At 36.6% G+C, this 12,749-nt stretch overlaps 1 protein-coding gene across 2 annotated transcripts in view; it reads left to right on the top strand.

The window, feature by feature from the left end:
• The first annotated feature begins 7,425 nt into the window (after window positions 1-7,425).
• The window catches only part of LOC108972670 (calmodulin), a 25,165-nt gene continuing 19,841 nt past the window's right edge, over window positions 7,426-12,749 (top strand). For both annotated transcript variants that reach the window (XM_018939366.1, XM_018939365.1), the window contains exons 1-2: window positions 7,426-7,572; window positions 8,414-8,563. In XM_018939366.1, coding sequence (XP_018794911.1) covers window positions 8,561-8,563 — 3 coding nt within the window. In that variant the 5' untranslated portion in view covers window positions 7,426-7,572; window positions 8,414-8,560. The remainder of the gene's footprint in view (window positions 7,573-8,413; window positions 8,564-12,749) is intronic.

The following is a 12,749-nucleotide window of genomic DNA, read 5'->3' as shown; positions in this document are numbered from 1 at the left end:
TGAGTGACTTATAAAGTGTTTTTTTTTTTTGGACTAATTTTTTAAAATTAATATAATATTACATATATATTGCATAGTGCCTGCAGAGAGCTTTGATGGATAGGGTATATGCGGTAAGAACATTTCTTGACATTGAGCGAACATTCAACAATGTACGGCCGAAGGCGATCATTAGTGAACTGGGCAGGTTAGAGGTTGAAACGAACCTCAAGCATCTTATATATTGCTCTCTCAGCAACAAACTGTTGCCAGTACACTTCGCGGCGTAGGGACCATTCTAATCTGGAATGCAAGAAATACAGTCCAAGTTTTGGAATATCCCTCTCTGGTTCCTCCGTCCAGTTTCCCGCAGTCTGATAGCAATCATCACAGCAATAGTTTTCTTACAAAGAAGAGGTCAAAGTATTTCACTTTTCAAGGAGAAGAAGTCGAGAGACCCTCAATGAGGGGTACTTTTTACGAACTCGGCGAATTGGCTGAAATTGATATAAGTCGCCTCGAAATTTGTGACAAACTCGTTTTGCGACGGTTTTTTTCATCCATTCCTGGGAGTTGTTGGTAAGACACAACGGACCAACGTCTCCAGCGATCTAAGTATAACGTCTAACGCGAGTGTAAACCACCTGGTTCTGGCGGTTACAAAAATTTTAAGAAGGCTGGTCACCATAATTTCGTTCTAGTCTTGAAAAAAACCAAGCTTGTTCAACACAGCAGCTACAAAGTCCGTTCARTATTTGCAGCTCAAGGTTATTTATTCTCAATTTTTACTTAGCGTTGCAAACTATCACAAAAATTATGCAAATAATGCCCGTGGGATTGATGGATGAGGCCGTTGGTGCAACTGGTCCCCAGCCATGCTGGTTATTTGACAAGAAAGTGTATATGTATACTACATATATACATATCATTTCGTATATATGTATATACATATATGTACGTAGACATTTGTAATTACCTTCTTATGATGAGTACGTTTATTCATTCGCGGCTCGAGTACGTGAAATACGCAAATCCACGTACTTGAAGCGCCAAAGAAACCTCCATTTCATAAGGGGAGCCTCTTCGGCAACAACAACAAATATACAAAACATAACAACAGAAGAGCGTATACCGCAAATAATTGCTTTGTTATGTGTGCTATGCAGAAGAAGCGGCTTAACKTAAGCTTGAAATGTACAAGTGATTATATAAGGCATGCAAAAGCTGCTGCGGCGACAAATATACATATTTACATACATACATATATGTACATATGTATGGAAACATATGCAAGCACTATTTATATGCATGTATATGTACATATGTATGTATGCGTGTATTAAACCTGTCTTTTGATGCTTTTGTAGATTCTTACGGATTTTTTTCATGTATTTTACCGCTGCATATATACTGCATATATACAAGCATGAGTACATATGTATGTATGTATGTATATACCACATACATACTTATATTTGTATGTAAATGGATATATTCCGCTGTCTTCCTTAGCTACAAAGCTTTGCTAAATGTACACATGTTCTTCAATCCTCTGCTCTCCACACAAACCCACACATATGCGGGTCGCACACACACACACACACGCAGATGCACTTGTTGTGCAACCCGCTGTGTTGTTTATGCTGGAAGAATGTTAAGAAAATCTACGCTAATTCGCAATGCGCAACTGCACATAGTTGTTTTTATTGTTGTTGTTGTTGCTATTTGTTTGTGGCTGCTATGTAACCTCGACGGTTGTTGGGTGGAGAGACGGGTAGTCGAGAAAGCGCCAATGTTTGCTAACTGAATGAAGGAATGAATGAATGCAGCTAGAACAACAACAAMAACAGCAACAGCATAATGCGACAAAAACGGTGGCCATCGCAAGCATATGTGTATACAAAAAATATATACACATACATATATGTATGTATGTACAATAGGTATCAATATTTATGTGTGTGTGTGCGCTTGCGGCGGCAATGCGATGATGTGGAATTACAACAAAAGCAAACAACAACACTAACGGCAGCCCGGAACGAGCGGCAGCCAACTAAACTGAACATGTAAARGCCAACAACAACAACAAGCCACTTYTTAGTTACATATGTATGYATGCACGTGTATTTCAAGAACGCATTAAGAGCCCTTCGCATTGGACTAGCTGCGTCATTGCGCTGCCACTAGGCTTATTTGCTGGACTTTTTGCACCGACTGCAGCTACTGCTACGGCTTTGGCATTGCTGTCGTTTGCTTTTGCGCTGTACTACGTTGCGTTGCGCTTTGTCTTAAGCTTTGCCGCATTGTCATCCAACATGACAACTGCAATGTGGCAAAGAAGAAAATCGTGGAAATAAAGAAAACGAGAAGGAAGCGTGCAAAAAGTGCCAGCCAGCAAGCCAGTAAGCAAGGCGTAACAAAATACAAAAACAAAACAAACAGAAAAAACAGGAGAAACGTGCACCTCGACTGCAGTGAAGCTATAATACCCTACACGGTTAAATTTTTCATAACATAAAAGGGTATAAAATCATTTTTTTATATAGATTTTGAGCCAGTTTGTATGGCAGCTATATGCTATAGTGGTCCAATCTGAACAATATGTACAGAAATTGTAGTTTTGCTTTGAAAAATAAGCCATATCAAATTTCGTGAAGATATCTTTTCAAATAAAAAAGTTTTCCTTACAAGTGCTTGACTTTGATCAGTTGTCAATTTGTATGGCAGCTATATGCTATAGTTGTGCGATCGCAACAAACTTTTCGGAGATTATAGAGTTGCTTGCGAAAGTAAGATGTACTAAATTTTGTAAAGTTATCTTGTCAAATAAAAAAGTTTTTTATACAAGCACTTTATTTCTATCGTTCAGTTTGTATGACAGCTATATGCTATAATGGTCCGATATCGGCAATTCAGGCATATAAGTAGCTGCTTGAGCAGGAAAGTACGTGTGCAAAATTTCAGATGGTTAACTCTGAAACTGATTGACTGGTTAGCATATATGTATAGAAACAGTCGGAGGGATTTGGCGAAAGAGCCYCAGCTCGTCACATGTGCATACCATGCGTGTTTGCGTAGACATTTACTATACTTGCCAAAAGCTCCATCAGAATSGGGCAGGACCTYTCCGAGCAGTTCGATACTAAACTAGGTTTGAGATAAGTGAACTCCCTATAGTTTGACCTCTTCAATCTACTCCTRGAGAAAATAATTYGAGCTGCTGATCTGAATAGAGAAGGTACAATSTTYTARAAGAGTGTACAGCTCCCTAGGCCATGTCGTCCGAATGAAAGAAAACACTGTAGCTTTGAGAGTATTCGACGCAGTACCTAATGAGGAAGCAGAGGAAAAGAAGACGTGCACTTCGTTGGCAACACAAGGCCTTCTACACTTGGCTATAACCACGTAAGCGGTATCTACGTCARTAAAGAAGAAKAATTTACTTTTTGTGTAACTGATATATCCTTCTTAGAGTTAACAACATCTTGGCAAAATTAATGTACTCTGTTCAAGGTATGAAAACGAAATCGTCAAGATATATGCTTGTCTCGGCTGCGTTAAATGTTTGCATTGCCGCATAACCGCTGCATTGCAACAAACAAGCGCCTGCTGCGGCAAGCGSACAGTCAGCCAGCCAACTACTTAGCTGCGGAAATGACCAARYGACGAGGCGTCCGACCGCCAAACGCGTCAACCCATCAATGTGCCACGCATCCAAAGCATTGGCATTGGTCATATTAACTCTTTGGCGCAGCTATTGAACACTCGCATGACGAGGCGGCATGCCACGTACCACTGCTGCATTTGTGACCCCGCTGACGTTGTAGAAATATTACGTCCATGGACCGCACAGCACTTTAGCACATCTAACAGTAATAAACACTAGCCCGAACACGACCCCTTGAGGGGTGCCTAGACGAGTTTTCATGTTGCCACCGCATTTTAGCTCAGCGTATGTGTGTGTGTGTGTGTGTGTGTGGCGGCGTTTAAAGGAAGAAGGCAAAGTGGGCAATAACAGCAATGCGCCATTTTTCGCATCCAACAGTTGCCGCGCTTCCAACTCGGCCGCACTACTTAGTACTCGCACTTAGGCGGAATCAACGATACATTGCGGACAATTATGTGCTGGATACGAGCGCGCATTACTGCAGACTAAATRGCGTATAATAAACGCAGACTGTGTGGCATTTTATGGTAGTTGGTCAATTTGAATACACACACACAYACGCATGGATGAAGATGCCTGGCAGTGAGTTTACGCTTGGTGATCCATTTACAGGACTTGGTCTTACGACTGTGGGTCGAAGAAATGGGGCAGTCTAGGAGAAAACATAATGTGATTCCGGTATGTTTTGGAGTAGGTTAGGTCTCACTATCGATACCTCCTCCAGTCYATCAMACCGTGTGGACCCCAGATGCTTACAACGTCTTGCTAATGCCGGACAAGTGCACAAAAGAGGCTCCAGTTCTGGAGTAACGGAAGATAATTATTGATATACAGGATATACCGAAAAAAAGTTTTATTGCATGTTAAAAACTCGCAGTCTAGTACAAAAAGTAGTTCAAATAATAAAACCCYACAATCTAGAACATCTGAATACTCCAAATGATTTCGGGATGTACCGTAGCAAGGAAACATGAGTTTATTGTCGGTTAATGACTCGCAGTCTAAAACAAAAAGTAGTCCAAACAGTAAAAAACCCCAGAGTATAGAAATATGAATACTCCAAATGATTTCGSGATGCGCCGTAGCAAGGRAAYATGTGTTTATTGTCGATTAAAACACTACAGTCTAAAGTAAAAAGGCGTCCAAATAATTTCGAAAGTCTCGGAGCAAGCAAACATGCATTTATTGATGGTTGAAACCCGTAGTCTAGAATTAAGAATTGCAGTATTCCGGAATATCTCGCAGAATGGACACACAAACCTCAAATCTGATTTGAGTTTCAATCGAATCTCGAACTGCAGGAATGCTATGTACGTATAAATAAGATATTTATCTTAAGCTCAACTATAATCTTCTGATATCTTCTGGTTTCAATGAACCTTTTACGAAGAKTACTGTTAATCCAAGAGCTTAACTTGGCGAAAGGTGTGAGTTATGTTGGATTAATAATATCTTCTAAGATGACGACATGGCTTTGACCAAGAAAAGTGCGGAAATGTTGACGCGCGCTGAGAAGAGTTTCGAGCTCGGAATTTAACTAGTGCGAGAACTTATAATGCCTTGGTTTAGACAAAGATCCAATTAAGTTTGACCATCTCAACCAAACTTTTTATATTGTTTGGTGAAGTTCTTCAACATAAAAAAACTATAGAAACATATCAAGCAGCATAAAAACTTAAGTCCATATAAAAACATTCAAGTAAAAMAATGTAAGACTCAACTATGCTATTCTAAGGACGTTATTAGAGTAATCTTATAATCAATCTTATCAACTCTAATAAAAAGTACAATAAAACGGCTTGTAGAAGGCCGATATACGTGCAAATGCTTATCGATTGATTTATTGGTGAACAGTCGAGGCATTATGTTATTAAATATAGGTTTATCAAAGTATTTGTGGGCCCCCTTATCGCCAACGGAATCACTTATCAACGACCAAGAATTTGACGAGACTGGTTTATCGCCTTARTGGAAGATGACGTTTGTAACTAAATGCGGTTCTTTTCGGTTCAAATCCAAAGAGGCAATTAATTACCATACCAATGAGTGGGAAATATACTCGCTAGCTCGCTTTGCATCGGTGTTTCATTCGCGCCAACCTGTTCATGCGAACTGAGCACTCGGGGAGTAGCGAGGTGGTTGTGCTTAAAACCCAAAGGCGGGAAGGACTGACACTTTGTCAGTTGAATGTGAAGTTGCATTGCAACCGAGTGCCGAACCCAAAGTACGGCAGTTCATTATCGATTCAGACATTTGAGAGTAATATCAAGCAAGCTGGAAAAGCGATGGTGGGGGCAAGATCTTACAGMAAACTGAGTTTTTGCATTATCCTACAGCGAAGATATGAAGGAAATCAGATACTATGAATACTGGGTTCCTCTTACAATATAATTTTATCTTAATTTATCGTCTATACCAACGTGGCTCTTGTATTAAGCACCCTGTACGAACACTACCGAACAAACTACTCATATTACATGATACACTATAGAGCACTTACTAAGTAAGTCATAGATTTCTATATATGCATATGCATATTTACATTATGTAATGGAATCTGTAAATAAACACAAACGGAACCGGAACCAGGCGCCATTATTTTCAGATTTAGGCCACATCCGCACGCACACATACGTACRCCAGCCAGCGTGCGAATATTTTTAGTGAATAACGGCAAATACAACTCTAGATGAACCAAAATTTCTATTTTCTATTTCTATATACAAATACACATCCTTTTTCGGAATTCTAATAAGATTTAAGCACGCTAAGCTGCACTAATAACTTGCTTACGCATTAACACATCCTTGTCCATCTTCGCCAACATACAGCACATACTCTCTTACCCTTGCCAACTACTACCCCTCTCTTCCAACACACATCGCTAGCAGCAGGCATTGAGTAAATGCAAATCTTGTGAGCTCACAGCTAGGTGCTTGGCAATCTCTTTTTGCAGAAATGCAGAATACGAACAAACACACCACGCGTAAATTTGCGCATGTGTGTGACAGTGTGTGTGTGTTTGTATGTATGTGTTGGCTGTAACATGGCCTGTAACACGGTTGGATGCCACAGCGGTGTAACAACAATTTCGCCAAAGTCAAAGCGAATAATGCGCATTGAACATAATAGTATTTGCTAATACAAAGCATTCAAGCGTTAAAATGTACGTACGAATGTGGTGGTGAAAGCAAAGAAAATAAAACATAGCCGAAGTAGTACTGCAATGCGTTGAGGCGAACGATTTTTGGCGATTTGGGTGGAACTACGTAAATAATAACCACGTTAACGGGCCGTACAATAGGTGTAAATGAGTGTGCGCGGCGAAGATACATTTCATAAGCAGAGCGCGTACAGCAAATAGAGAGCCAGAGAGAGAGAGTGCGCACAACTGAACGAAAGTTAGGGGAAGCGCGCGTACAGAAAGTAGAATAGGAAGAAAAGTAACGTACCGCAACGAAGCGAAAATGATTTTGATATGAAGCGAATTGGGGGCGAAAAGCAAATGTTGAAACGGTAAATTAAGAAGAAGCAGAGCAATGCGCACTTGAATCAATAATCAGCACAGCAGCGCAAAAAAGGCGATGGATGGCGAATATGAAATGAGGAAATATAACWCAAGAGACGACAACAGCACTGAGCAGAGCGAAATTGAGATAAAATGCGAATGTGTGTTGCGTTGTTTGTGTGTGCGTGCAGTGCGGCAATAGCGATGGCAATACGAGCCAGCGAGCTGGCGTTTGCGTTTGAAACAAGTTGCTGTAAAGTGATTTGACGTAGCCAACCGTTAGCGCAGTTGCAATTGAGTTGTTGACCGTGTCGGACTTACAAATCGAATAGTCTCTCGTCTGTAATACAAATATAAGAAAAGTATTTCAGCTAAAAAAAAAGTCAAAAAGCTGCAAGGAATATTAATTAGGCAACGGGTATATTTTCATTTATTCTTACAAAGTCCTAATAAAATATTATTATAACRAGTATTGTTTCCTATAAGTTTTTGTACACTGCTAAAGTTATAATTTATGAAAAGTTTGTTTACAAAAGCGTATATTTGAAATATAGAAGTTTTTAAGTTAAAGTATAAAATTTGAAAATTTTCAACTGGAATACACGCGAATTCGCCTTCACCCAACTTTTAGCTCGGGCACGTCGTGTACATACGTAGCTGCAAGTACGTGTGAATGTGTTGATGTGGCTATAGCTGGCTGACAAAACGAATTTGCCGTGAAATTTGAAAGTAGCAAAAACAACAAATAAAAGAAAATTTAATAAAAAAAAATAATAAAAGAAGATATGTACGGAGGGTTTAAGTAAACGCAAAGTATGCGCCTGCAAAGTTATTGCGATGAGTCTAACTAGCATTTGATGTTTGGCAAACGCCCATATACCAACTAACTGTTATTTTAAAGTGTCCCAAATTTGCTTTGGGAACACATACATATGTAACTCTAGTTCGTATAGAAAAAAAATACAATATTTATGCGTTAAATAAGTGTATCATATTTAACGATTACTGCTAACGTAAATTATTTTCAAATTAAATTTGTAGAAACAAGGGTAAATGAGTAATTTGCAGCGGTTTTTTTTCAACGCGTAAATATGTTACTATAATACTAAAATAATAAAAATATATCTATATTAAAACATGCATACGTATTTTAACGCTACGTAATGTTTGAAATTAATATAATACAAAACAAAAAATAAATACGTAAACAACTCTTTAAAAGTATGATCCTCCAACTTGTATTGGTTTTGATTTTCCAGGCTGGTTAACCCTTAAGAAACTACTCCATAGAAGTAATAGCATCACAACGGTGACAGCGACAATTACAGCAGCGAGCAACAAAGGGCGCAGATAGTTAATTTTTAAATTTTCACCTTTAATCAACTAACAAAAACAACACAACAGCAATGGTAAATATATAATTTTTAACTAATATCACTTTATTTGTAAAAAAGTTATAGCGCTGGGGGTTATTAAGTGCTACACGCATAAATTTAACTTTGAGACTTTGTCAATAGTCCAATGAAAAAGTCAAAACAAAAAATTAACTATAAAAACATTTYTGCTATCTACTTATGATATATATTTGATTTACTTATGAGTGTGAGTGTTATTTACTCTTATTTAAAGCAATATGTGCTCATTATTCATAAAAATTTAATGATTCATGTTCGTTAACATAGTTATTTCAGCTTTAAATTCTTCAACACTATTTATTCAATTACATTTTTTTCCTCTCTTTACAAATTTGCGTTATTAATGCGAGTATTTTGTCATAAATTATCTCATCATTTATAAATTACTATTATAATTTTTGGTTATTGTTTTCTAATAGATATTGTTTACACATTATTTGCTTTTAATGATTTTGAAGTATAATACGTATTTACTTTTCTTGTATTGAGCTTGCAATTGGTAAGTGTTTTTTTTTTTTTTTTGTTTGGCCAGCCATGTGATCTTTGTGTTTACTTATTTGCCGTTACCAAAACGTTGCGACAGTAGCGCATTGCGAAGAAAATTTAATGTGTTATTCGCTAGAACAATTAATTTTTGGCCAAGTGTGAAAAATGTCAGCAGCGTCATAAAAAAAATAAAACACACGTTCACACTCTAAASAGCCGAGTGTGAATAAGTAAATAATTGACTGAAAGATAATCTGATGATAATAACAATGATTTTTTTTTACTTTTGACGTTACATGTATGAAAAAATATGTGTTTTTAGCTAATTAAATTGTTTTTACTTCCACATTTGTGTAAATAATTGAATAATAAGCCAATTTATAAATATGGATTTTTTATACAAATGAATATTATAAATTAAATTATAAATATTTTATAATATTTATGAATTTGGAAACTTATCAGCTTAATTACATTTAAATCAAATTGGGAATCCTTAAAAATCTTGTTTAGTAATAGTATTTCAGCAAATTATCGATAGCTTAATTAACTAAGAGCAATTAATCGAAACTAACAAAACGCCGTTACATACTTCCGGAATGACCAAAATTGTAACTGAAAMTTTAACGCAATTGTTTATAGTTGGCTTACTTTTAAAAGTAAATTACTAAAACTTTAGTGAGAGATTTTTGCAGCACGTTTTTTGTTGAAAGATTTTTTGGAACGAAGAGCTGGTAAAAAGAGTGAGCAAATAAAGAARTAGGCTACCGGATCAGTAATTTTCATTTACCCCTTCACAAACGCCAGCTTTTATTATTTATCTCTTGATTTAAAAAAAAACCACTCATCACAATGGTATCTCGTCGTCGCTCTTGTTACCGCGGCGAGTTATGCATTCCCCTTTTTGTGCTTGCTCAGAGGCTCTCGCGCGCTCACTGCTGAACCGTTTCACACAGATTTGACTGTCATTTGAATTTCGTTGTTTCCGTTTGTTCGCTACTTTTGCATTGCCTTTAGCAGTTTTCGGCTTTTGCAATGCTTTCAATTTCTTGCCAACTGGCTGATTTAAGACGTTGTTGTATATTGTATCCATGCAACAGGGGCTAATTTTTCTCTCATGTTGTCTTTTGTGTATACATTCTGTTTTCTCTGACTGGGGTTGTTTGTTGCTATTTGCTAGCAACAGCAGGGTATGTATGTATGTACATAAACTACTTTTACACCCGCCAAACTTTTTTTCTCTTGTTTTCTTTCCAACCATGCGCATGTTCTTTATTTTCGTCTCGTTTTATTCGCCTCGTTCGTTTTTGAACCGTTCCGTACCGCTATTTTGCCGCATTGCGGTTATCGCCGTCTGCGGCTATTTCAGTGTTTTTCGCTTTATGTCGAAAACTGGTACCGGCGAGCAGATTTCATTGCGCCTCTTCTGTTGTTTTTGTACTYCACAAGGTAGTTGCTATTCATCATCAGCTAAATTAGGAGAAATGGAAAGGGGAAGAGAGGGTATCTGAAATGTTTGCAGTTAGTGGAGGGGTGCGGTATATTGTTCGTAAAACTGTCAGCGGGCAGGGGTAGTTGATTTGTCGTTTGTTTTCACTGCTGAAATAATAGCTAAGAAAACACTGAAAGCCAGAAGCGTTTTAGCAAAGCAAGAGGCGAACGACGGTTAAGTTCAAAGTGTGAAACAGGACAAATGTAGGGAGAAAATTTACATACAAAAGGTACAGATGACGAGTTTTGATAAGTATGCTACAAAATTAGCGATAGGCAAATTGAAAGCGACAAGCAATGTAGAAAAACCCATGTACCTTTTTTTTTTATATGCAGACGCACATGCATATATTTATAAGCCTTTACACATAGGGGGTGTATGTAGATAAATATTTAAAGTTTATGTTCTGTTTGCTCTTGATAACTTTTATAKCCGCTTTGAGCTGGAAATGTTATCTTAACGTTTCACGTCTGAAAGTTATACAATTACTGTAATGAATATGGATGTGTGTATGTACGTAAGCATTTAGTATATCTTGACTTTTTAATCTCCGATTAGTTTGTAGAAAATGTAATCGCATATCTGCAAACGTTTGTGTGAAAATAAAATTAAATGGCGGACATTGTGCCACATTATTTTTATGTTTCTAGAATTGCCAACTGCTGAAAARGCAAATTTTTAGCAAAACCAAAATTTATATTAATAAAAACATTATAATTACTTAAGACTTAAATTTATGATTTAATTGTTTTGATTATATACATATTTAGATTAACTTCTTTATTCAATTATATTTTACAATTCAAAATTAAGTAAGAAACAAATTTATTTCCTAAGTGCTAACGCCATATTTCAATGGGAAATTCAAATTTTCCTTGAATAGATAATTTTTGCAAACACATTAATTCTACGCACACGTGTTATTAATATTAGCCAGAATTACGATTTAGAAACATGCATAAAATAGACTTCATCCAAAGGCCTAGCTATTTACCTTTCAAACCATTAGTTAGCTACTAATAATTAAAGAATCAGATAATTTGTTGTTTCCTCATGCTTATATCGGGGTTTTCTTGGAATGTGTACAAAGTTGAATTATGGATAAATGTGTTTATAATATTACTAGACATTTGGTTATGTGAAATCACAAACCTGCCTAAATACTTGACCGTATTTGTGTATGCAACCGGACGTGGCCAAAACACCCACAGTAAGGTGTGGGGCTGGGTAATGCTTGTGTGCATTTCTGGTGAAAGCGCATGCTAGCCGCCAGCTGATTGCCTATTTCGTTAGCGTGACGATCTACATTTTGACTGAATAAATAGTTGTTGGTAGCTTGCGTGCGCTTTAACCTACATATTATATGTATTTTATTSTCGCAAGCTGCAATTAGTTCTATCTGTTGGTAATTAAGCATATAATTGCTACTGGAAATACTTACAATTAAATTTAATAGATGTTAGAAATGTTAGTTTAAATGAAAAAATAAGGAGAAAATGCTTATAGCATTCCAGTTATTATTTATCACACACTAATTTATAAATCCTGCCTATAATTATCTAAACACGCCCTAAGCTTGGACAACAAAAAGCCCCAAATCGAAATCAGTTGATAGCTCTTTTCTGATAAGAAAGTTGATTATTTTAATTTTATATACAAAAATAATAAAGTACGTTCATACATGTCTTAATTGGCGTAAGCGAATTTGTTTTTTTCCCTCTGTTTTTTGGCAGCTGTTAACTGATAAAGCATTTTGTTTAGCCATTTGTGGCAGTAAATCGTTATCAATTATAACATGAAAGTATTATGTATTACTTTATATATTCATAAATTATAATTTCGTAATATGTACTGTTGGAACAACTACATAATTTCGGCCACAACGGGCAGCCGCCGGAAAGTTATTGTATGCGTTGCCATGTCGTCTGCTGCCTTTATTTATACTTACATGTATGAATGTTTATCTGTATGTAGTGCTTACATACATATATACATAAGTATATATGAATATGTAATGCATTGTGCAAGCAAGAATCAGCTGCTGCATATGATCGTGCTGTTGTAAAAAACARCAGCTGCGTTATTTGAACCACAGAAGTATTTTAGATATTTTCTAAATGTATTTTTGTACAAACTCACATACATGTACATATTTTACGCACATTAAATGGTAGTTGCTTTAAGAATTTTATAAGCAATTTT

Source organism: Bactrocera latifrons, unplaced genomic scaffold (genome assembly GCF_001853355.1).
Source record: "Bactrocera latifrons isolate USDA-ARS-PBARC rearing strain unplaced genomic scaffold, ASM185335v1 scaffold_413, whole genome shotgun sequence".
Taxonomy (NCBI): domain Eukaryota; kingdom Metazoa; phylum Arthropoda; class Insecta; order Diptera; family Tephritidae; genus Bactrocera; species Bactrocera latifrons.
The sequence above is the reverse complement of the archived record's forward strand: the minus strand, read 5'-3'. Positions and strand labels throughout refer to the sequence as shown.